The sequence below is a fragment of the Scardinius erythrophthalmus genome (assembly GCF_964197995.2).
Source record: "Scardinius erythrophthalmus genome assembly, chromosome: 1".
NCBI classification, from domain to species: Eukaryota; Metazoa; Chordata; class Actinopteri; order Cypriniformes; family Leuciscidae; genus Scardinius; species Scardinius erythrophthalmus.
Genome location: NC_138221.1, coordinates 70,891,014 through 70,917,679, shown reverse-complemented (window position 1 = coordinate 70,917,679; position 26,666 = coordinate 70,891,014). Strand labels below are relative to the sequence as shown.

The 26,666-nt window shown below is 35.9% G+C and overlaps 1 protein-coding gene across 2 annotated transcripts in view; it reads right to left on the bottom strand.

Moving 5' to 3' along the window:
- Positions 1 to 565: 565 nt before the first annotated feature.
- Positions 566 to 26,666, bottom strand: part of cep112 (centrosomal protein 112) — a 210,447-nt gene continuing 184,346 nt past the window's right edge. For both annotated transcript variants that reach the window (XM_081363687.1, XM_081363688.1), the window contains exons 24-27: positions 24,565 to 24,654; positions 9,901 to 10,002; positions 2,222 to 2,286; positions 566 to 775 (exon numbers count right to left, since the gene is read on the bottom strand). In XM_081363687.1, coding sequence (XP_081219813.1) covers positions 772 to 775; positions 2,222 to 2,286; positions 9,901 to 10,002; positions 24,565 to 24,654 — 261 coding nt within the window. In that variant the 3' untranslated portion in view covers positions 566 to 771. The remainder of the gene's footprint in view (positions 776 to 2,221; positions 2,287 to 9,900; positions 10,003 to 24,564; positions 24,655 to 26,666) is intronic.

The following is a 26,666-nucleotide window of genomic DNA, read 5'->3' as shown; positions in this document are numbered from 1 at the left end:
AAATACAGCAATATTCCATAAAATAATTTTTCGTTTTTCAACGACTGCGACTTTAAAATATCTAAAAATACATTACAAAAAGTAATAATATTTAGTTTACAAACGCAATACTTAATACAAACGAACTTCATTTTGGCCTGATTTTGTTCGAAATGTCGCATCAGTTCGTTCTCCGCTTCCACTTTAAGTATAACGGGGAATTAATGCCCATTATGTTTTGCAAATCCATTTAAAAAAATTATAATTTTTTATTTTTCAACGGCTGCTAATAATGGGTCTTTGCCATCACAGAATAACTTTAATTTTAAAATATCTAAAAATACTTTCATTCATGAATCTCTTGCAAAAAAAAAAAAAAAAGTTTTGAACTCCCAAAACAAACTCCAAACGAACTTCGTTTCGGCCTGATTTTGTTTGAAATGTCGCATCAGTTCGTTCTTCGATTCCACTTTAAGTATAACGGGGAATTAATGCTCATTATTTTGTGCAATTCCATTTAGTTCCACTAGAAGCACAGAGAAATCACACACTTCACCAACAGGAAAATGACAACAACGCAAAGTCTGGAATTTAACAAACCATTTAATAATAATGATGAGAATAATAAAAACAATTCAACAACAAAATATGAAATAAATAAAAATGACTAGGTACATAAATATGGCTGTAAATGTGGCACATCTGACGAGATCAGCGTGAAAGCAGCGCGAGTGAGCGAGCGAGGATGAGGACGGCTCCAGTGAGGACATGTTAATGGCCTAATATCATCCACTACCTATGTGGTGAGAGAGAGAGAGAGAGACATGGGGATAGTGATTATGAGAAATAAAATGAAACATGTTTTTTTAACTAGTTTATCAAACATCAAATTTAAGCACTGCAAACTCTTTTTCATGCAAGCCCTGACGTCTTGTGCAGAACACATGGCAGAAGTGGACACAAATCAAGCCTCAGTTTCGCACATAAAACTCACCATCATTATAGTCAAGTTTCCATCCAACGATTTTTTGTGTGTAAAAATAAATAAATAAATAAATAAATAAACACTGATATAGTTGATGGAAATACTAAATATAGATATAATATAGTCTGTTTCTGAATATTTCTTGATTTAAATAGTCTACCTAATCAATGCAAAAAATAAACAAATACAAAAAAATATGATACATATAAATATAATAATTAATAAATTACATATAATAAAATGTTGATACTCGTTTGCAAGTATTGATAGTGTGTGGGATTTTAATGTTATTCAGATCAAATCACTTGAACATTATTTAACTATAGCATTTTTTATTGCTATTATTATTATTATTATTATTATTTTACTAAACATTTTTTGTACTATTACTGTTAATTAACATCATCTAAGGGAGTTTGTTCTGGGTTGGTTGGGGAGGGATTGAAAAATGTAAAAAATGTAAAAAATGTAAAAAATGCAATCTCTGTACAAACAATAGCCATTGGTCTTTGGAATAAAAATAAAGAAAAAAACTCTTAAATAGTGAGTTCCCGGTAGGACCTGCCATCAGAATAAACACATGAGTGATTCCCGTAACTGTCCTGGGGTCAGTGCTACACATCAGGCATTGAGACTGTCTCTCCTTTAACACTTTCAGCCTTCATTTCAACATCACTGAGAGTTAATAAAGTGCAACACAAGAAAGAAAGTGGGGGGAAATCTACCAAATACAGGTTTCAGAGGCAATTTCTAAATGTCTTGGACTTACACCTGTATTTAGCCACCGATACGATAATTTTGGACCATACCGATAACCGATAAGGCTTTATATTTATAAGCCGATAACCGATATATTGGCCGATAAATCTAAATCCAAACAAATGTTTATAGAATTTTAACCTGATTCAAAAAACAAAAAGTCTCAGCATAAAAATGCATGCCCCAATCACACAATTATAATGTTCTCATGATAATTGAATAGCCGATATGAGAGGCTTGCGCTGCACATTAGTGTATTTTCCTTTATTGAAGTGATTCCACTCATATTAAGTGCTTTAATCTCCAGGCTGTTATAGGCCACATCTTGGCATCAGGTTGCACAGGTTCACTTTGTATGACCTCTTAACAAAATGTAAAAACAAACTCTGATTGGACCCCAGTAACTAAACCGTACCCGAACACCACAGCAGAGTGTGTGGAAACTTGTCATGTTAGTGGACTCGGTCACAATCATTCTGACATGAGTGTGAGGCTCACCTCCTGATGTGTCCAGCGTCGAGCTGCTCCTGTAACACTGACGCTCTCTTCTGCAGAAAGTTCACCTGCACACAAACACACCTCAAGCTTAGTGGGGGAAAAGTGTATTTATGGTCACACTTTATTTTACAGTGTCATTGTTACACATGTTACATGTAGTTAGTATAGCAATAACTATTAATTATGCATATTTACATACATCTAACCCTAAACCAAACCAAACCTGGTAACACTTTATTTTACATGTACTTACCGTAGTAACAACAGTAAATTATGCAGAATTATCCTACCCTAATCCTTTATTTTAAGGTGTCATTGTTACAGTGTAATTATATATGTAAGAACTGAGTAATATTAATCAACTACATGTACTTACTATAGGGTTATGGTAGGATTAGGGTTTGGTTAGTTGCATGTAATTATGCATAATTTACTGTTATTACTATAGTAAGTACATGTAACAAGGACACTAAAATAAAGTGTTACCAAATAAAGCATAACCCACTTTATTATACAGTGTCCTTGTTACAAGTTACTATAGTTACTATAGTTACTATAGTTACAAGTTACTATAGTTACTATACTATAGTTACAAGTTACTATAGTTTAAACTATAAGTTATGCATAAATACATGCAATTCTCAAACCATAGAAAGTACATGTTGTTAATTAATATGACTCAATACTTAATTGTATAATTGCGCTGTAACAAGGACAGCTTTTAACCCGATTTTCACTCAGAGATCGCAAGTAAATTTCACAAACAAGTACAAGTAACATATTTATTTATTATGAAGTGTTGAAGTAGAAAGAATAAAATAGTATTTTCTTATAAAACATACTTTTATTTTTTACAATATGTTTATTATATTAGGAACCTCTTACACTGTGTCCAAACCAGGAGGGTTCATCACTACATCAAAGATGAGTGCTTTTTTCATGCATTGACTTGAAGTACAACAAAATCATTGACATTAGGGTGAGGTTTAAGCTTTCTCAGTGCATTGTGGGCCACGCTCCTAGTCCTCTGGAGAAGAGGATGAGCACTCCAGTTCTTCGGCGTGGGTTTGGTGTGTCTTTACCAAAATAATGTTTCAACTTTATTAGTTAGGCTAGTAGTCTTTGCTGTGGTGTCGGAGTCCTTAAAGTGAGCTTTAAGAATGAAAAGCAAAGTTAACATCCCCACACATTTTTTTTTTTTTTTTTGCTAATCCGAAAAAAAGATCTGATCTGTGACAAAACCATGAGTTTTTATCGACTATTAACCCCATTTATCGACTATCAACCCCATTTATTGACTATTAACCCCATTAATTGACTATTAACCCCATTTATCGACTATCAACCCCATTTATCGACTATTAACCCCATTTATCGACTATTAACCCCATTTATCGACTATCAACCCCATTAATTGACTATTAACCCCATTTATCGACTATTAACCCCATTTATCGACTATTAACCCCATTTATCGACTATTAACCCCATTAATTGACTATTAACCCCATTTATCGACTATCAACCCCATTTATCGACTATTAACCCCATTTATCGACTATCAACCCCATTAATTGACTATTAACCCCATTTATCGACTATTAACCCCATTTATCGACTATTAACCCCATTTATCGACTATTAACCCCATTTATTGACTATTAACCCCATTTATCGACTATTAACCCCATTTATCGACTATTAACCCCATTTAGCGACTATAAACCCCATTTATCGACTATTAACCACATTTATTGACTATCAACCCCATTTATCGTCTTTTAACCCCACTTATCGATTATTAACCCCATTTATTGACAATTAACCCCATTTATCGACTATTAACCACATTTATTGACTATCAACCCCATTTATCGACTATTAACCCCACTTATCGACTATTAACCCCATTTATCGACTATTAACCCCATTTATCGACTATTAACCCCATTAATTGACTATTAACCCCATTTATCGACTATCAACCCCATTTATCGACTATTAACCCCATTTATCGACTATTAACCCCATTTATCGACTATCAACCCCATTAATTGACTATTAACCCCATTTATCGACTATTAACCCCATTTAGCGACTATAAACCCCATTTATCGACTATTAACCACATTTATTGACTATCAACCCCATTTATCGTCTTTTAACCCCACTTATCGATTATTAACCCCATTTATTGACAATTAACCCCATTTATCGACTATTAACCACATTTATTGACTATCAACCCCATTTATCGACTATTAACCCCACTTATCGACTATTAACCCCATTTATCGACTATTAACCCCATTTATCGACTATTAACCCCATTAATTGACTATTAACCCCATTTATCGACTATCAACCCCATTTATCGACTATTAACCCCATTTATCGACTATTAACCCCATTTATCGACTATCAACCCCATTAATTGACTATTAACCCCATTTATCGACTATTAACCCCATTTAGCGACTATAAACCCCATTTATCGACTATTAACCACATTTATTGACTATCAACCCCATTTATCGTCTTTTAACCCCACTTATCGATTATTAACCCCATTTATTGACAATTAACCCCATTTATCGACTATTAACCACATTTATTGACTATCAACCCCATTTATCGACTATTAACCCCACTTATCGACAATTAACCCCATTTATTGACTATTAACCCCATTTATTGACTATTTGTTCTACACTAAATGTGCCTAAAACAGTGAAATGCGAACTCAGAATATTACGCAAACCTGCAATAGTTAAATATGCTAAATAACACATATATCTGCCTTTGCTGTTGCCTTTGGCTTGCTCAGTTGGGGATATTTTGGGGATATTTAATTTTAATTTTATCAATCAATAAATTCCATTGGAAACAAACCTTGTTGTATTATTTTAATTTAATACTGTGAAGCTGCTTTGATACAATCTGTATCGTGAAAAGCGCTATACAAATACACTTGACGACTTGAAATATATTTTATGTATTTAATCTCACTTTATTAACCAATGTGTTTGCTGCTGATCTTTAATGATCCAATTCAACCATACTGATAAAAAAAATGACTTTCGATAAATATTACGACATTTATTTCATTTTTATTTATTTAAGTAATTATTTCACCGATGTCCCTTTCAGGGAGAGTCTGTTCACTTGGCGGCCATCTTTGCAGCATACAAGACCAAGTCCTGTCTATTTGAATGGGGGAATCCTGACATCTCAAAAACTGCGTGAGTTTGTCACAATTAAATAACATATTTCAAATCAGCAAAAAAATCTATTTATGCTTTTTATACTTATTTTTCAGGCTAGACGAGTCAATGCGCATGTGCAGTCATAAGAGCGAGTCTCAGGTTTCTATGGGAACGGGGTTTCTCACGGGAGAATGACTTTGCCAGTCAGTGATTGGCTCATTCACTTTAGAAGGCGGGACTTATTTTCGCTATATTGCGCGTTGCAGTTTCTCCCATTCATAAGTAATAGCAGTGAACCGTCTTTCTATATCTATAGTCTTAGGCTGAATTTTCTTGTCCTGTGTTTGTTTGAGTGGCGCCCTCTACTGTACAGGAGTGAATCTGCAGTTCCTTCAGCCTGAGGATTATTCAGTTCACTTTAGAAGTGAAGTGGCCTTTACATTTGCCAAATATAGAATTTAAAAAACAAAATAACAAACAGGCAAGCCCAGCCCAGATGAGATAAAGTAAAATAACACATTACTTTAGATAAAAAGTAACTATTTAACTCAATGAATTACTTTTTAGGGAGTAATGCAATACTGTAATTCATTATTTTTAAAGTAACTTTTAATTGTTAGTGCACAAAAACTTGACGTACACTATAATCAAACCTCAAGAATTTTTGCAACCCCTTTAAAGTCTAACAGTTGCTTTGACCTTTTGCTAAAATGTAACAATAGTGTGTAACAAACATGTTCGCCATTACAGAAACCAAATACACTGGGGTGAATTCAGTCTTTTCTTAAAGTTTGTGCGAGTCTGAAAAGAATGTGCATTGTTCTGCGCCGATTTTCCAGGAAACAAAGATACACAGAAACAGAGCAAACCTCAAAGCAAATCTAATGTTACCATCCTTGCAAATGCATGCCTCCGACTCTGAAAAGAATGACTATGGTTAAGATTCCTCAACTGCCGCTGGTTTTGTTAAAATAATGCACTGCAAATGTGCAATGCTCGAAATATTCAAGGACATCGGAGGCCACGCTGGTCACCAATTACAACGCATAAACATATCAGATCACAGAGCTGTGTCTGCGAATCCAGAAGAATCTGGCCAGAGCTATTCAGAGGCGTGCGCCGGGGTCTTTGAACTGTGATCTGGAAATGTTGTTTGAGGGGCCCGGACCGAGCCTGACAAAAAAGGAGCTATTGTTTAGATTTGAAATGTTTAACAAAAATGCTCTCGCCACAGACTCGTGTAGAACAAGGCCGACTGTAACTAATAAGACCCTGGCCGGAGCCCTTGAAGCCTGTATTAATGTGGCTGGCGGGTGTAATTGCACATGAGGAGATGAACTGGACCGGAGACTTCAAAGCCTCATGGCCAAATTAGATCCATGTCTATGGAGGAACTCGCAGCACTTGTTCCCCCCCCCCCCTCCCAAGAAATCAAATAAACAAGAGCCACTTGAGTTCAAAGACGTGAGGTCTGACTGCTCGGCATTATTAGCTGATGCTGCGATCGCGCGTGAGACACCGAAGTGGACTGATCGCATGCGTGGGACTTCACAGAAAGAGCTAAAAACCTGTGTACAAGTTCTGGAGTAAAATGCATTCTGTACATCAACAACGTCTGGTCCATATGAATGAATGACTTTTAATATTGGCTTTGGAGGCTATGAAACCAAGCGGCAACCTTCGTGTCTCTCTCTTGAATCAACAAGGAAGTGACTTACACTGCAGTTCATTGACTGGCCACTAGAGACAGGCTGCAAAAGAGAGTCAATCCCATAGACCCCCATGTTAAAATGCCCAACTTTACAGCAGAAAAAAACATGTTTACAGCCTGGTGCAAAAAGTGTTTTTGGTCTATAAAGCTAATTTTGCCCTTCATGACGACTGTGAGAGGGGTGAATTCTTTTATAACTCATCCGTTTAAATTATATTAAGCCTTAAAGTTCTGCATAATTAAGGGCGTGGCCACTTGAGTGACAGGTGGATTGCCGCTGATGTCACTGCTAGGCGTTTGTCTGCGGTCTGTTAGCGTCACGTCACCTCAGCTAATCCGCCTCGCAGCACATTTCCGTTTATCCGGGAGTGACGCGTGGCCAAGATGGCGACGGCCGGCTCCGCCCACTTTAGGCTTCAAAAATGCTCTTCAGAAACCAGGTGACGTTTTCACGTTTCAAGGCAGTTTAAAACTGAAATGTTCAGTGACTGGCGAATACAAAATTTTCTCTGAAACAGTTAAACATGACATTCTGTTGTGTTGATTAATACACGTATCATGGCAGTTCGGAAATGAAATTGCGGGTGAGTGGCGCTAAAAAACGTGAGATTAAAAATGCATTTTCTGAGGAAACCATGCCATTTTGGCTTGCTTCTGTGAGGCCTAGAGCTCTTTTGTGGAGAGCCGTGACTCGTGTTTCACGTTATTCGTACCTGAGCTCTCAGTATCGCGAGCTACCGAAGCCTTTCTATCAGAAAAAGCCATACATATGGAGCTGGTTATGTGATGCAAATGCCAAAACATATTAGCTTACAAATCATGCAGATAAAAGTGATTTGAGGTTATAGCATTTTATTGTGTAAGGAACCGTGCGAAATTAAGTCTTTGCTAATCAATAATTGGCCAATATATTAATCATTTGTGTACAAAGGAACAAAAGTTGTTGTTTTACAGCCTGTAGAGTTGATTTCAGCTCTATAAATTGTATGCATAGGTACGTTTTTAGCAGTTTTACAGAAATGTAGCCAGAGTCACGTATTTCCAATGAGCCTAGGTTGTTTTTTTCAGCGATTCATGTTTGTAGTGTGTGAGGTCTGAGTCTTCAAGCTTTGTTTGGATGGTGTTGGGGTGTTAATTGTTCTCATTGCTGTTGGGAGTTGGTTCCACCACTGAGATGTCCCATGATCTGGACAAACAGGGACTCTTCGTGTGGGGAAAAGGGAGAGTTGTGTGGCCAGAATTAGTTAATTGTAGCCAGGCTTGGGTGAGCTGTTTGATGATGCGTTGAATGTGATGCATTAGCTTTTGTGTTTTGCATGCAATTAGAAGAAACTGGCAGCCAATGAAGAGACTTGCAGTGATATTATAGTCCTGCTCTTTTATCCATTCTCTGAACCCCTTGTCCTATTTAGGGTCATTGGGATGGTGGAGCCATATAGGCAGGGAAACACCCAGGGGTGTGTTTCCCAAAAGCATCGTTAGCCAACTATGGTCGCAAGTTCTGTCGTAGTCGTAGTTCAACGAGTCTGTGTTTCCCGAAACCATCGTTCCAACGAACATTCACAAACAGCATTGCAAAGTTGTTTGTTTGGAACGACAGCTCTCGACCTGCGGTTAGAAGAATAGTTTCTTGTTTGCATGACATGTGGACTCAATAAATCCTTATCTTGAGCCAAATAAGCAAGCTGACATTCAGTACAACATGTGTCTTTTATTTAGAATATACATACAAATGTAATTTACGTCTTTTAGTTTGTCAAGAAATTGAAAGTGGCGTTTATGAAGAGTGCGCATGTGCGAACGCGCTCTAGTACGTAAGAACGAGCCTACACAGTACAAATTAATTGTAATGTTTTTTTTTTTTTGTGGATAAAAGTAAAAATAGCATTTTGTTTTCTTGTGCCCTACAAATTAGAATCACAATACAGCAAATAAAGTACAAATAAATAAATATAGACTTAACTGGACAACTGCTTTAAGCAATCTGAGCGGTCCTAGCACTGAACCTTGTGGTACTCACTGGTGATAGTAAAGGTTAGAGAGAATAATAATTTTCCACAGATAAACATAGATATCTTTAATGTATTTATATGGTAAGTAGTCATGTAAGAAGTGAGATAATGTTCATCCAGTTGCTCATACCCACTAAATTAACTCCACCACTTCACATGCCAGTCAAACTGTCTGGGTTAATTTTGCGATTATGAGTGATGTACTTCAGCGCTCAAGCCGTTTTCCCCTGGACTGTCTGCAGGAAGCCGTCGCCAGTCGAAGCTGCCGGCATTCAGGAACTATCCGTCTTATAATGCACATCATCCTGTCTATACATAAGTGATCCAGGTGTGTTTATGAATCGGTTGAGATCAAGTCCATGTATATGAAACTGTGCAATGTCCAGATGTGTCTGTGGTGGTGGTTTTTCTATGGAAGCTTGTTTCCACCACAGAATAAAAATTAAAAAAGGTAACTGCAACTTTTTTCTCACAACTGCGAGTTATAAAGTCAGATTTGTGAGATATAAAAATGGAATTGCGAGATATACACATGCAATTCTGAGAAATAAAGTCAGAATTGCACGATGTAAACTCGGAATTGTGAGATAAAAAGTCGCAATAATCGACTTTTTACTAAATGTTTTATTCCGTGGCGGAAACAAGCATCCATATTTTTCTGACCTGCCTTACAAAATAAATGTAACCCTCAACATACATTTGTGTATGTGTGTCCAGTGGGAGCTGTGGTGTGTGTATTAGTTTGATCACCTGTGACTTCAGCGAGGTGATGGTGTCGTTCAGCTCCTGCTGTAGCTCCGCCGGCATCAGGCCTTTAATCTTCACCTCACACTCTTGATGGACATGTGTGATCTACACGAGGAGAGATGGGAAGAGTTTAAAACATGCCCTGTAATAATGGCTCCATCAGGCTGTCAAACACTGTGGTAAGTCCTCAATGAACTAGGTGGCAAGAGTACTGCAAACTAAGACCGCCTGTCTACCAAGTACAAACTACACACATGTATGTTGTATGAACGTACTCAAGTAGAGAGACACTTTTTGCCAACAAACTGAGGAATTAACAAATCATGGTTAGTGCTACAATTGTAGAGGTAAGCAGGGGCACAAGCTAACGCTAGATGTAACACACTTGTTTTAAATACTTCCACACATGCCAGCATGACGAAACTTAGTGTATTTACAAGTTGTCATTTCAACACTATATAGAGAAAACATTGCGCCAAAATTCAGAAATCTCTGAAAGATATCACTGAACATTTATTTAACCATGGCAAAAGTAAATGTCTTACTTTTATCTCTGTTAAAATTAGACAAATCTGATAATATTTTAATCTCCAATCTGTTATTTAACAGTTGAGATAGATCTTTAACGCGGATCTAACCAGCAGAAACACTCGCCGGGATTAAACCCCAGTTGTGCAGGCGGGGCATGTTGTCATACTGCGTTACAATGAGCTCCTATTAGAACTATTGATATTCTATTTTATACTTTCATGAATTCTATTGAGAAACCATGAGAAAAAGCCGAATAAAGACTGAGAGTCAATGTTCAGAAATTATTGTTGTATAGCTGTGTTTTGCGGTGTTTGTTGTCAAACAAAATTTTTGTTTGTTTTAATTATTAAAAAATGCCATTATTTTAAATAAAAAAGTTAATAATTGTATTTTATTGAGAAAATATGTTAGTTTGTTTTGCATATTTTTTGATTAGATCACATAAAATTTACAATGTACTCCACCTATGGGGCATGTTGTCACAATTCACTTCCATTCTTATGGATTAAATCAAGAAAAAAGAACAACAAAACCACATAACTTTACTAGACGTGTGAAATTAATGATGGGAAAAAATAAATTATCTGAACCAAACCAAATTGATATATAAGTCTTTTGGTGCGGTTCACACAATTACACACATGACTGCATATACGATAGCCAATCAGAAGAGCACGTGGGCGGAGTTTCTAAAAGAGTCTTTCGTCGTGTATTGTCGTCGAGGCTGGTTAGGACAAAACGTTTTGTACTGTACTATTTGGTTTGGTCTACTGGTTTAGGTCTTAACGGATCTGGGTCTTGACTCCAACTTTGGCTCGTCTGGCTTTGATCTTTGATGGTCTTAAACAGGCTCTGTCCAACATATTAAGTTAAAAATGTCTTAATATTCGCCTTGTTTGAGGGGAACAGAGGCGCAACAAGAAAGATGATTGCCTTTCCTAAAATAATTTTCCTGTTGTGGATTTAACTGATTGTTCTGGCTTTCTATAATTAATCTTTCAGGGTACAATGAAAGGATTGGAAGCCACTTCAAAGAGGAAGTGTGTACATTATCTGAACACAGCTTCTCTGTTCTTTTTTTGTAGACCAGGCCTTCGCCATTGACCCAATCGTCCCCATTTGCTGCCCTCCTCTTCATTTGACATGACGTGCCAATCAATTTGCTTATTTCTTATTTCTTATGTCTGAGTGAATTCAACCCACAAGAATTATAGCACTGGATATTGAGACAACTCCGAGTGTCTCTTAGCTGACTAGGCTATAATTTTTTCGATTAATCGTAAAAAAAAAAAAAAAAAGTGGTCGATTCGATATTGATTCTCAAAAGTCACGAATCAATCTTTTTTCCGTATTTGAATTTCCGCAAACATTGAACATAAAATCTGATTGACGTTAATCTTATTTCTAGTCTCAGACAGCGTGAAAATAGCGGTTATAAAATGAATTCTCTTTCACGTCTCTTGCGCTCAAACGGACAAATTCATACAGATTTATCTCAAAATGTCCGCCTTTCCGAGAATCCAAGAAAACATAGTCGGTTATGGCTTAAGTAAACAGTAGAGAGAGAACACATGCGCTAATATTCCTGCTGCTGTTTGAGTTTTTAATGTTAATCTAACTACAAAAGACAATCTGATCTTCACTGAATAACTTTAATAAGGATTCACTTAAAAAATACACTGTACAAATTATTTTATTTAATTTGTACAGTGAAGATTATATGCAGTGTTATTTTACATTTGATTACTTTATTCAATTTCTGTACCTGAGATCTGTTAGATTTACCTGAAAAACCTTAAAAGCACTGATTATTTCATTTGTATCTTTGTTCTATTGTATTTATTTAATTGTGATATTGCTGGTAGTTTAATTATTTGTTATTTTTTTTATTAATGACTGTTGTTTTTTTTTTATTATAGTTGAAATTTATATTAGTAGTTTTAGCTCTGGTATTGCAACTGCAATCGAGAATTGTTAAATTTCACTGGTATCTATAATTTTGTGACATAACCTTATTTATTACAATACAAGGATACATGGGTCAAAAACAATAACTTTTTTATTCATTTATTACTTTCTTTGTGGTGGGGCCAGTGAAAATGGAATAACTGAAATCAGTGCATCGAATCGAAAATCGACAATTGAATCGAATTGAGATCTTGTGAATCGGAATCGAATCGAGATCTTGTGAATCGAAATGAGATCTTGCAAATTGAATTGAGATCTTCTGAATCAGAATCAAATCGAATCGAGATCTTGTGAATCGGAATCGCATTGAGATCTTGTGAATCGGAAACGAATTGATATCTTGTGAATCGGAATCGAATTGAGATCTTGTGAATCTGAATCGAATCGAATTGAGATCTTGTGAATCGGAATAGAATTGAGATCTTGTGAATCGGAATCGAATTGAGATCTTGTGAATCGAATCGAGATCTTGTGAATCGGAATCGAATTGAGATCTTGTGAATCGGAATCGCATTGAGATCTTGTGAATCGAATCTAATCGAATTGAGATCTTGTGAATCTGAATCGAATCGAGATCTTGTGAATTGGAATCGAGATCTTGTAAATCGGAGTCGAATTGAGATCTTGTGAATCGAATCGAATTGAGATCTTGTGAATCGGAATCGAATTGAGATCTTGTGAATCGGAATTGAATTGAGATCTTGTGAATCTGAATCAAATCGAATTGAGATCTTGTGAATCGGAATCGCACTGAGATCTTGTGAATCGAATCAAATCGAATTTGATCTTGTGAATCGGAATCGAATTGAGATCTTGTGAATCGAATCGAATCGAATTGAGATCTTGTGAATCTGAATCGAATCGAGATCTTTTGAATCGGAATCGAATCGAGATCTTGTGAATTGGAATCAAATTGAGATCTTGTGAATCTGAATTGAATCGAATTCATATCTTGTGAATCGGAATCAAATTGAGTGTGTTGTTAGAGGGTTTCCCACTACAGGTGTTAATGCATGAGATTGTGGAGAACCCCTCAACAGCTTAACACTCACTTTTGGCAAAGTGTCAGTGATTAGTTCGGCCTTCATTTATAATGGCAGATCTGTAAACTCTCTTTTTTGAAGAAAAGGCGAGTGGAGTTTGCAAACGCCAACCTTGAGACTTTATTAGGCCCTATAGACCATTCTTAACGGGCTCCATTTCTATTATCCATTTCAATAATTAGCCCTTATAGGCTAATTGTCTTTCCTGAATATTGTTTTTATGAATCTGTTTAAAATAACAATTATGATTATTATTTATTTATTGAGTGAGTAACTGATTAACTGGACAGATGTAATATCATTCATTTCCCAGGGTGAAAATAAAGCCAAATTAATTATGAAATTTTATTTATGAATGTTAAACAAATGCAATAGTTAGAATTTGACATGCACACTTTAACCCTCTTCGAGCAAGAAGGAACGATAGTATGGAAGCTTGTTTTCACTACAGAATGAAAACATTTTAAAAGATAATTGTGACTTTTTATCTCACAATTACGAGTTTACATCTCGCAATTCTGTCTTTATTTCTCAGATTTGCATGATATAAAGTCAGAATTGCGAGATATAAAGTCAGAATTGTGAGATATAAACTCGCAATTGCGAAAAATGATCTCGCAATTTTGACTTTTTTTTCTCCGAACTGCATGTTTATCTCTCACAATTCTGACTTTATATCACGCAATTGCGACTATATATCACGCAATTTTGACTTTATAACACACAACTGCAACTATATATCACGCAATTTTGACTTTACAACACAATTGCAACTATATATCTCGCAATTCTGACTTTATATCATGCAATTGCAACTATATATCATGCAATTTTGACTTTATAACACAATTGCAACTACTGTATATATCACGTAATTTTGACTTTATAACACAATTGCGACTATATATCACACAATTTTGACTTTATAACACACAATTGCAACTATATATCACGCAATTTTGACTTTATAACACAATTGCAACTATATATCTCGCAATTCTGACTTTATATCACGCAATTGCAACTATATATCACGCAATTTTGACTTTATAACACAATTGCAACTATATACCATGCAATTTTGACTTTATAACACAATTGCAACTATATATCATGCAATTTTGACTATAACAATTGCGACTATATATCATGCAATTTTGACTTTATAACACACAATTGCAACTATATATCACGCAATTTTGACTTTATAACACAATTGCAACTATATATCTCGCAATTCTGACTTTATATCACGCAATTGCAACTATATATCACGCAATTTTGACTTTATAACACAATTGCAACTATATATCATGCAATTTTGACTATAACAATTGCGACTATATATCATGCAATTTTGACTTTATAACACACAATTGCAACTATATATCACGCAATTTTGACTTTATAACACACAATTGCTACTATATATCTCACAATTCTGACTTGATATCACGCAATTGCAACTATATATCACGCAATTTTGACTTCATAACATGCAATTGCAACTTTATATCACACAATTCTGAGACAAAAACATACCTTTTTTATTTTTTATTCTGTGGAGGAAACAAGCTTCCAAGATTAGTTGGAAGAATGGAAATTCTGTCATCATGTCATTCCAAACCTTTATGTGACCCTGGACCACAAAACCAGTCACATGTCTGGTATATTTGTGGCAATAGCCAACAATACATTGTATGGGTCAAAATTATTGATTTTTCTTTTATGCCAAAAATCATGAGGATATTAAGTAAAGATCATGTTCCATGAAGATATTTGGTAAATTTCCTACCGTAAATATATAAAACATGTATTTTTGTGAGTGAATGCAGCACAATCGCCAACATAAATGAACAACTTTAAAGGAGATTTTCTCAATGTTTTGATTTTTTTGCACCCTCAGATTCCAGATTTTCATAACAGTTGTATCTCAGCCAAATATTGTCCTATCCTAACAAACCATACATCAGTGGAAATCTTATTTATTCAGCTTCCAGATTATGTATAAATCTCAATGTCATAAAATTTACACATGTGACTGGTTTTGTCGTCCAGGGTCACATATGACTTTCTTTCTTTAGCGGAATTCTGAAGAATTTTTTTTGCTAATACAATGAAAGTCAGTGGGGTTCAAAATCATCGTATGGATTGTACGCATTTCACCCTCCATATTATTTCTGAGTACACTATTCCTTCACACATTCTCGACTGTGGCATGAAGTACACAGACACTCAGTATATTCCTGGGACGTAATCACTCCGAATTTAAACAGGTTTTCTTTCTCAATAAATTCTGACAGGCCCTTACACTCACAGCTGAAACACCGGGTCACGTTGAGGATAAGGATTTGTGCTTTATTTCTGATCTTCTTCCAGAAACTAATGAACCGCATATAAAAGCTTCCAGATTTTCACAACTGAACAATATGATTAATGAACTATTTCATCTTCATTTCCTTCATTTCCAAAGTGTTCTTTGTTGTTTAATAAACCAATCTTTATTTTGAAGACTGAGCGGCAGTCTCTTTTCCACACCATTCTCACTTAAAACGACACTATTTCATCTATATATAGTCTTTATATTGTGCGTGCACGATGCAGGATGGGTTTTTGACAGCTGCCAGCTGAAAGCAGCAAGACCTCGGCACTTTCAACGTTCAAATAAACTTTGTCATGTCGTCAGGAGCTTGATGTATGCTAATGAAGGGGTGGAGGGGAGGGAAAGAGTGCACAAGCATTCAAAAGAAAAAAGAAAAACAGCAAAGTGACAGATTCACAAGGGTACATCAAAAACCTGCACTGCTCAAAAACCACTTTTGCATCTCAAAACTGGCGTTTCTGGAGTCAAGAGTACGAGAATGAAGCTCTCTGAATAGCTCGCACAACTGAAACAGGAGTGTTTTCAAGAGGCTGAGCAGAAATTAGAGGTTGGAAGAGACTCTTTATGAAGTTATGAGGCAGAAGTATGATTTATGAAGTGCCTCTCCAGTGGAGTAGCACCGGTGCCGTAATGGGAAGCTAATGGATAATGACGGCACTTACGCTACGGTGCGCTCGCTCTTGAGTGGAGCAGATCTGAGGTTCAGGCATGGGGTTTTTAGTGGACATGTAAAGCCAAACCTAATGTCCCTCTCACTGGAAAAAAAAATATATATTCAGTATGTATGTAGTACATTCTTTGAATTTGTTTATACAATACAGTATTAAAGTAAAACGCAACTAATTTTATTGGTGTTATCTGACATTTTTCGTTTGTCCGACGTTCGTTTGGCCTGATTTTGTTCGAAACGTCACCTTTATTTATACAGCGCTTTTACCAATATAGATTGTTTCAAAGCAGCTTTACAGTGATAATAGGAAATTACAGTAACAGAGACTGTTTAGGCTTTACAGCAGCTCTAGAATAAAGTTATTGTCCAGATAAAGTTAGTTTTGATTCATTCACTTTCGTTCCAACAGTATATCAGGGCTTTAGTGATCTACCAGTACTGGTTGTTGCATGAGTGCTTTTAATACAGCGACTGAAGACACATTTGATAGATATTTTTTCTCTTTTGACCAATATAATGAATCTCTCTATATTTTTTCCCTCTTTTGTAAAGTCACAGAAACACTCTTTTGGAGCAAATTGGAATGCAAAAGGTATATCACACATATTATTCAGACACCAGACATAGTTTTTGATATTCTTTCACTAGTGTGTGCAGGACACTATAGTACATTTATGTAAGTGAGGAGAGCAAAATAAAGTGTGTCATATTATACCCAAAAACTCTTCATACAGTGACTCCCAGCGACATTTATACAAATTTGGGACCGAATATGATTCAGACACTCATGTTCTGCTGAAGTGTTTTTTCTTTAATTGCTAATGCTCTTTTTACACACAGACTGAACAAAATGAAGCATTGCTTGGTAATCGGTTGAGCTAAACTGGTATTATCTAATTGTGTAGTTAAATTTAACAGCTGACAGATATTCATCATAATTCATCTGTGAGACAGTCTAACAGAAGGACGGACAAAACCAGTCACATATCAACTGATATGATAACTCTGAGTTCTTCTCATATTTTATTACCATTTTATAAACTATAGCGAATTTACTGTGATAATGTGAGAAATGTTGAAGGTGTCTGAATAAATTTTGGTTTGACTAAGTGTGAAACATCACTGAACTTACTTAAGCTGGACTATAATGCTATTTTCTTCTAGAAACACACTTTGTTGCATTATTATCTCTGTAAAGCTGCTTTGATACACTCTGTATTGTAAAAAGCGCCACAGAAATAAAGGTGACTTGAGAAGTGAGATCCGCTAGATTAGCAGTCAGTCGTCAGCACACGTCGCATGCAGCGAGTCGCTCCTGTTTAACTAACATGTCAAATCCATCCCGATATGAAAATAACACCTCAGGAGGAAACCTCTCGGAGGACTCCGCAACTTAACTGTTCGGAAGGCTTTGTGTGTGTAACGGCCTCATCCAGCGAGACTGCGCAGAAACACACGCGCTTCATGCCAAGCAGGCGTGGAGGAGCCCGGAGCCACCGATGAGGAACATCTGTTTGAAGTCTGGGCAAAAAGAGGGCTGTTTTTGCATGCCGAGGATTGCATTACAAAGACATGTCTTGGAAGATAAACTGGGGCAATATCAGTGCACTGAAGAGAGAGAGAGAGAGAGAGAGAGAGAGAGAGAGAGCAGGCCTTTATTTCCACCTCTCTCTCTCTCTCTCTCACGAACACAGCATTCGAGATGTGAGGGTTTATGAGGTGGGAGTAGATGTTCTTTACAGGCGCTCTTAAGTCTGGAGGTCTGGGGTGGGCGAACACATTCCTTGTTGAAGTCAAAATTAAATCAAAATTGACCTTAGACACAGCTCACCCCAAAATGAAAATATGTCACCCTCGTGTCAAAGTTGGGGAGAAGTTTTCAAGAATGTTCATGCTGCACTTTTACATGCTTTATTTTGTCCTTTATAGGGTTAGTATGAACTAGTATGAACATTACGGAAGTAAAATGGCTTGCAATTTTTTATTTTTATGTTGTATAAAAATAAGTTTGGGAGAAGTTTTCAAGAATGTTCATGCTGCACTTTTACATGCTTTATTTTGTCCTTTATAGGGTTAGTATGAACTAGTATGAACATTACGGAAGTAAAATGGCTAGCAAATTTTTATTTTTATGTTGTATATAATTGTGTATATATAAGTATAGCCAACTTAATTCGCATAAGTTGGGGAGAAGTTTTGAAGAATGCTCATGCTGCACTTTTCCATGCAACAACACTAGATAGCGGCCATGTCTGTCAAGCTTTTGTGCTTTATTTTGCACTTTATAGGGGTATTATGAACTAGTATGAACATTACGGAAGTAAAATGGCTTGCAGATGCTATTTTTATTTTGTATATAATCTTGGATTTATAAGTATAGCCAACTTTATTTGCATAAGTTGGGGAGAAGTTTTCAAGAATGCTCATGCTGCACTTTTCCATGCAATGACACTGGATTAGTGACCATGACTGTCAAGCTTTTGTGCTTTATTTTGCCCTTTATAGGGATAGTATGAACTAGTATGAGCATTACGGCTCGCAAATGCTATTTTTATTCTGTATATAATCGTGTATATATAAGTAGAGCCAACTTCATTCGCATAAGTTGGGGAGAAGTTTTCAAGAATGTTCATGCTGCACTTTTCCATGCAACAACACTACATTGTGGCCATGTCTGTCAAGCTTTTGTGCTTTATTTTGCACTTTATAGGGGTATTATGAACTAGTTTGAACATTACGGAAGTAAAATGGCTTGCAAATGTTATTTTTATTCTGTATATAATCGTGTATATCTAAGTATAGCCAACTTTATTCACATAAGTTGGGGAGAAGTTTTCAAGAATGCTCATGCTGCACTTTTCCATGCAATGACACTGGATTAGTGACCATGACTGTCAAGCTTTTGTGCTTTATTTTGCCCTTTATAGGGATAGTATGAACTAGTATGAACATTACGGCTCGCAAATGCTATTTTTATTCTGTATATAATCGTGTATATCTACTGTAAGTATAGCCAACTTTATTCACATAAGTTGGGGAGAAGTTTTCAAGAATGTTCATGCTGCACTTTTCCATGCAATGACACTAGATAGTGGCCATGTCTGTCAAGCTTTTGTGCTTTATTTTGCCCTTTATAGGGTTAGTATGAACTAGTATGCAAATGCTATTTTTATTCTGTATATAATTGTGTATATATAAGTATAGCCAACTTTATCCGCATAAAAAAAAAACTGTAAAACCCAACAAGTTAAGCTAACTCATTTCATTTGAGGACACCGATTACCTCAATTCAATTAAGTTTAAAAAAACAATAGGGTAACACTTTATTTTAATGGTCCCTTTTAACATTCTGTCGACTATAAGTAACTTTGCAACTACATGTCAACTAACTCTCATTAGAGTATTAGTAAACTGTCTGCTTAATATCTGCTAACTCTTTATTGTGATGGTCCCCTAACAGATATTCTATTGACTATAAGAAACTTTGCAACAACATTTCAACTTATTCTAACCCTAACCCTACCAGTCTACTAATACTCTACTAACACTCTAATGACAGCTAGTTGACATGTAAGTGCAATGTTACTTACAGACAGCATAAAGTGTTAAAGGGACCATCAAAATAAAGTGAAACCAACAATAGTTATGAGTACTCTGAACTTATTTTAATCGAGTCCACAAAGACAAGGATATTTCTTAATGCACAACTAAACTTTACACTGCATTCAAAACCTTTATATAGCTGAAAAACAGTGACATTACAAACTTAAAATGAACTTTTAAGTGCTTGCTAGCTCACAATATCACACACAAAGTCAAATCTTATAAGTTAAGCTAACTCATTACATTTGAGGACACCGATTACCTTAATTAATTCAATTTTAGAAACTATAATAAGATATACACATTGCAGTCAAGAAGTTAAGTGACTAATTAAGTGATGATTGAGCATTAGTGACGAACACAGGGGTATTAAGAACATTACTGAAATAAATTGGCTCGCAAATGCTATTTCTGTTCTTTATACAATCTTGGATATAAGTATAGCCAACTTTATACTCACATTCATACAGTATATACTCACATAGTGCGATATATATTATATAACATATCTCAACTGCTTGATTGCTTGCCCTAGTGAAAAAAAGTCCTAGTGAAACAAACCTATACCAAAATGTATTTAAAATACATTTATTTCATACTAAGTATACTACAAATCCATTAACATACAGTATTTACTGACAGAATTACTGATATAAATATTATAATTAAACTTTATTTGGAGTTCTTCTTTATTGCACAATGGACATTTAATAATATTAAGCCTAAAATGTGTTTTAATATCACTATATTAATTAGGATAGTATGATCTCTGTATAATATCAGTCATTAAATGCAAGATATTTAAAATGTATCTAAAGTATACTTGCAATAGTTCCACTTTAGCACAAGCAAATATACAAGTGTATCTTTATTTTAATTTACGCACTATTTCTGGGTAATGAAAGTGCATTAAAAACAAAATTCATTCTTCCAATTTAGCAGACTTTAAGTATATCAGTTTAGTAAACCAAAAGTGCAATCGCAGGGTATTTATATTAAGTACATCAATATGTAAATGTAGTTGTAGTACACTGTTAACCCTTGCTGTAAAAAAAAGGCCAAATTCTGACAAAATTATACCATTTTCCATTAAAACAGTAATATACCGTAGAAAATAAAAATAGCCTACAGGAATATACTGTGAATTAACAGCTCAAAATCGACACTCAGAGGCTGTTTTCACAATCACACCCTATACCCTCATTCACTATTGCCTACATTAGTTCACTAATATAGTCCACTTGAATGAAAAGAAGGACAAGAACAGAAAAAAGAAAAACACAGAAACTACAACTGACTTCCAGCAACACTGAGTGTGAAACCAGTTTACAAACCAGTTTAACATTATTTCTTTCATACATGTACAAAAGTTCTTGTTGAGAATTAACAGAGATTTAGTTAATAACAAAGTTTGTTGTCACCATGATGGAGATTAGTATTTGCTTTAGTTGGTCTCTTGTCTCTTGACTGCTTACCGTTCATCTCCCTCTGGCTGCTGTAACAGTGAGTTTATAAAGCACAATTGCTATGACAAGAAAAAGTCAAGAGGAAGATGAATAGTTATTTTTTGGCTTTTGTGATTGTTTAACAATCATCCTGGACTTGTCTGATATTCAGACCTTTCCTGTGTATATTCTTTGAATTTATGGGTATTTCATATTTACTATATTTAATTGTGAATCTACAACATGAAATCAACATTTCTGTAATCAGGTCTTCTGAACAATATTGTAATCATATAGTGCAGTAAAACATGTTTAACTCCTGGTTGTCTCAGACACACACAGACATCAACAATCAGTATATGAATCTCAACAATGGTGACAATCAAAAGTTTCATGTCGCAATGCATGCTGGGTTCCAGAATAGTATAAAACTCCCAGCATTCACTGCTGCATGAATAATAAAAAAATATTGCCACCATTGTTGAGATTCATGTGCTAAATTGTGATATCTCTGTGTTTCTAAAAGACAGCATAGCTTTGTTAATTTTTGGTTTATGCATGATGTGTTAAATAAGTATTGTAATTTATTGCTGTGGTTTCACAGTGGTAATGTAACACTTTTGATTGAAGATAAAACTGAATGAGTAGGAATTAATTCCTTTGTGAATGAACAGGCAATATGATGACTTTATCACCATAATCAACATAACCGCATTCATTCATAAACTGTGTGTGTGCACAAGTGTGACTTGCAAAAACACAGCTCAAGCAGCAAAAGAAACACTAATGTTTTAGCATCAGCATCCCAACTAAAGCAAACACTGATCTCTATAATGGTAACTTCAAACCAAACATTTTCCATTAAACATCTCAACAACTTCTGTAGATGTATGACAGAAATAAAGTCATACTGGTTAATAATAAGTGTAATAATGTGTAATGGCTATAAGTCAGTTGTAGTTCTTGTGTTTCTCTATTGTCTGTTCTAACAGCAGGTGTTCATCACTAATGCTCAACATTCACTTACATATTCCCTTAATTATCTCACTGCAACACTGTCTCAATGTTACTTTTTACTCTTTGTAGTGTGGATTTCCCTGTGGGGTTGAAAGGGTTAACAGTCTAAGATAAAAAGACACACCCACAAAATGTATTTTAACAGTAATAAACTGTAAGTTATAAAACAGGTTTATAGTGGCAACACTGTTGCCAGTAGTTTACTGTAAAATCTTGTTTTTTGGGTCACCATTGTGCAGAAGAGTAGAGCCTGTGCTTCAGTCCAGGAGAAGATCTACAAACATTGATGATATGCTGCATGTTGGTTTATTTAACAGACAGTGACTGTGTAGTTGCTGATCCAGTGGAAATCTCTTTATTTACCAAAATTTTTTTGTGGTTTCAAATGAAATAAGTTCACAGTAATACTTTGCTCACTTTATTAATGCATTATACATTTTAGTTAATACTTTTAAATGACAGTTGGTTAATTTAAGACAGTCGGCTTCTGCAAGTGAAATTAGTTAACTCGAGTTTTAGTGCATTTTTACAGTAACATACTGTAGATTACAGTAAATTACTGGCAAGAGTGTTGCCAGTATTTTACTGTAAAAAAACCCGGTAAGGTCTAACAGTGTATAGTTAACATAAAATAAATGTATTTCAAATACATTTTAATATATTAATTTTTTTACTAGGGTGAACTTAATATCACTCTAATCACTCTAATCTGCTAAATGCGATCATAAGGCATGAATATATCATAATTAGTGCTGGGCAATGATTAATCAAATCCACAATAAAAGTTTGTGTTTACTTAATATATGTGTGTGTACTGTGTATACTTATTTTGTAAATATAAATACACACAAATGCATGTATATATTTAAGAAAAATGTGTTATTTATATATAAAATATTTATATTTATATATAATATAAATGATATATAAATATATATATACATGCAAATATTTAACTATATACGTGTGTATATTTATATATATCTATATCTATACCTATATATATACACACAATACACACATATATATTATGTAAACACAAACTTTTATTGTGGATTCGATTAATCATTGCCCAGCACTAATTAAGATATTATAAACATTATCATGATTCCCGTGGGACATAATGTAAGTGGGACTTGACTATATCTATTGAGATATGATCATTAAGCTATAATATTAAAGCTATAAAGCAGTGGAGAAACGTTAATATGCTTTGAAAGACATTGCTTTTGTTTGTACAAGTTGTGGAGATGCAGTTAAAATACTGAACTATTTTGCAACTTAAATTTGACATTCATGCCTGTTTACTTACTGTTTACATATTGATTAAGAAAATCCCAGATATCTTCGACAAACAGCAAGCCGTGTCCCTAACTGTAAGGCGTCTGCCGATATGTTTGTCACGACACAATCTGCCCACTAATCTATTGGACAAAAGGCATCTTTGGGGCTTTTCCACAGAATCCCGATGCCAACTCAGTGCAGCTGTTCCACAGTAGTTTAACACACACTTCAGCCCAGGGCTCATCCCAACAACTGTCTGAGGAGCCCAGTGAAGGTCACCAGAGGTTTTCAAGACAGAAGGGCGTTTTCACACACACACACACACACACACACACACACACACACACACACACACACACACACACACACACACACACACACACACACACACACACACACACACACACACACACACACACACACACACACACACACACACACACACACACACACCAGGTTCAGAGACCCTCCTGGAGCTAATAATCAGATAATTATCTCTCTCTCTCTCTCTGTCTTTTCCCTAACTCAAGGTCAAAGTGGCCTGTTATTATTCAGAAATCCCTCTGAAACGAGGACAGCATTCCTGGCCCAGGGCTCTGGCTCTTGAAGCCGGATCTCAGGGAATGTGTAAAATGTGCATATCAGTGACTCTGTGAGGAGACGTGGCTTTTTCCTGGCCCTTCAGGGGCCGTCGAACACACTTTGGGGTCCGGGTAACTTTACCTGCTCCTGGTATTCCAGCTCTCGGCTCATCAGCTTCTTCTCAACGGCGTGCAGCTGTTTCTGGAGAGTCTCCACACGATCCTGAAGAACCTGAGTGGGGAAATGGAGAATCAAGAGTTCAGATTAAAGGAAAGAAGCATCACTGTCAATAAAGCAGAGGATTTGGGGTGTAACGAGACTCACATATCACGATACTGAACCATATTATTGCGATACTCTTTAGGTAAAAGGTTAACAAAAAGTGTTCTGTTGATTAAAATGCTAAATTTGGTGTTACATTGTGTGTGTAAATGAATAGGCTTGGACTTGTTGCTGGAAACCCAAAGCACAGGACAATAGAGACACCAGAATAACAATATTCATGATTCTGAAGCTGAAAACAGAACTATTTTAGACGAATATTCTTGCACTCTTTCACAGACTAGATATATTTAAAATAATGTTGGACACTTTTTACTGGTAACATTTGGGACCCACAAATATTGCATTATTATACATTATATTCAACATTATATATAGCAGTTTAATGTGGTACTGACTAAAACTCAAAAAGTAATCTTTATTTTGGGTGAACTATTGCGATATACTGTGACACGATATATTGTTACACCCCTAGCGAGCATCGATCAGATCCATAACGAAGGCTATCAAATGCATCATAAACAGTTTGATCAGCCGACGATCTATCGTCTCATTTTAAAAACCATTTAAAACCAAATCTGTCATTCATTCCTCTGAAGGGCCAAGCAGGACAGTATTCTGCAATCACAGTGGAAACTTTAAAACCAGATGTTTCTAGTTCATCTGTACACCTCAGTTATGATTATCCACCATGAAAATGAGGAAAACGAGCAGCACGCTATAGCAAAGCAGTTGTTTTCCTCAGTGGTCGGCTAAATCCACTTAAGAAATCGCAAAAGTCTGATTGCTGAAAGCTGTTGCTCATCCTTAAAGAGCACAATCCTGGTGACATGGAAACATTATTTTCATACTACATTCTGTAAACTTCAGACATTTCAGTACTACGCTACACAAACAGCTTGCTCACAGCTCATTATTTACATATTGGGCCCTATTTTAACGATCTGAAACGCAAGTATCAAACGCGAAACGCAAGTAACTTTGTGGGTGGATCTCAGCGGGATAAATGACTCTTGCGCCCGACGCAAATCTAAAATGGGTTGGTCTGAAGTAGCTTCGTTATTCATAGGTGTGGTTTGGGCGTAACGTGAAATAAACCAATCACGGCGTGATTGTTCCACGGCGGACTGCTATTATAACGGCGGATTTGCCAGGCGCACACCAGGAGTGATTCACAGCCGAGGAGAGCAACGTTCTCGTCAGGGCCGTAAAACACAGAGAAGTGACATTGGGGATGAGAGAAACACACCCAAATTAGCTGCGGTTAAACAGGCGTATAATAATTTGGGTAAATGTGTAGGCTAGATTTATGGCTATTTTTTCACATCTTCATGGACACAACAATGATTTCCCTCGTGTGGAATATTTTTCCTTGTAATTATGTATGGTTTGCAAAAATGGAAACTGCTACGTCTGTGTAGATGAGAAAAGCAAAGTGTATGCGTGTTGCATTATGGCCAAGCATGCGCTCTTAAAATAGCATCTGAATAACGCGCCACTGACTTTAGACGAGGTTTTTCCTGGTCAGTGGCGGAATTGTTTTCTGAAACTGCAAAATAGCACCAGGGAACGTTTGCGCTGGAACACGCCTCCTCTTTGTGCTGAACCGCCCCGGGAACGCAAGGTCATTCCCTAATTTACCGGCGTGCGTCTGTGGAGGGAAAAGTCTGCTGTGCGTCGGGTGCAAAATAGGAATGATACATGCGTCGGTGTACAAAGTCAATTGCGCTGGGTGCAAGATAGGGCCCATGAACACCCACATTTGCATAGAAACACCTATTTAGCATCCTACGACAGGCACAAGGCAGGATGGAAAATGGTTGCAGTTCCAGAAGCACAAGGCCTCACTTTTTGTAATGCAATATAAATTGACCGATTGACTGCTAATTGACCCAGGGTCAAAAATGAATGCTATGCCAAGAAAAAAAAAAAAAAGTCACTTTTTTAAGGAATTGCAACAT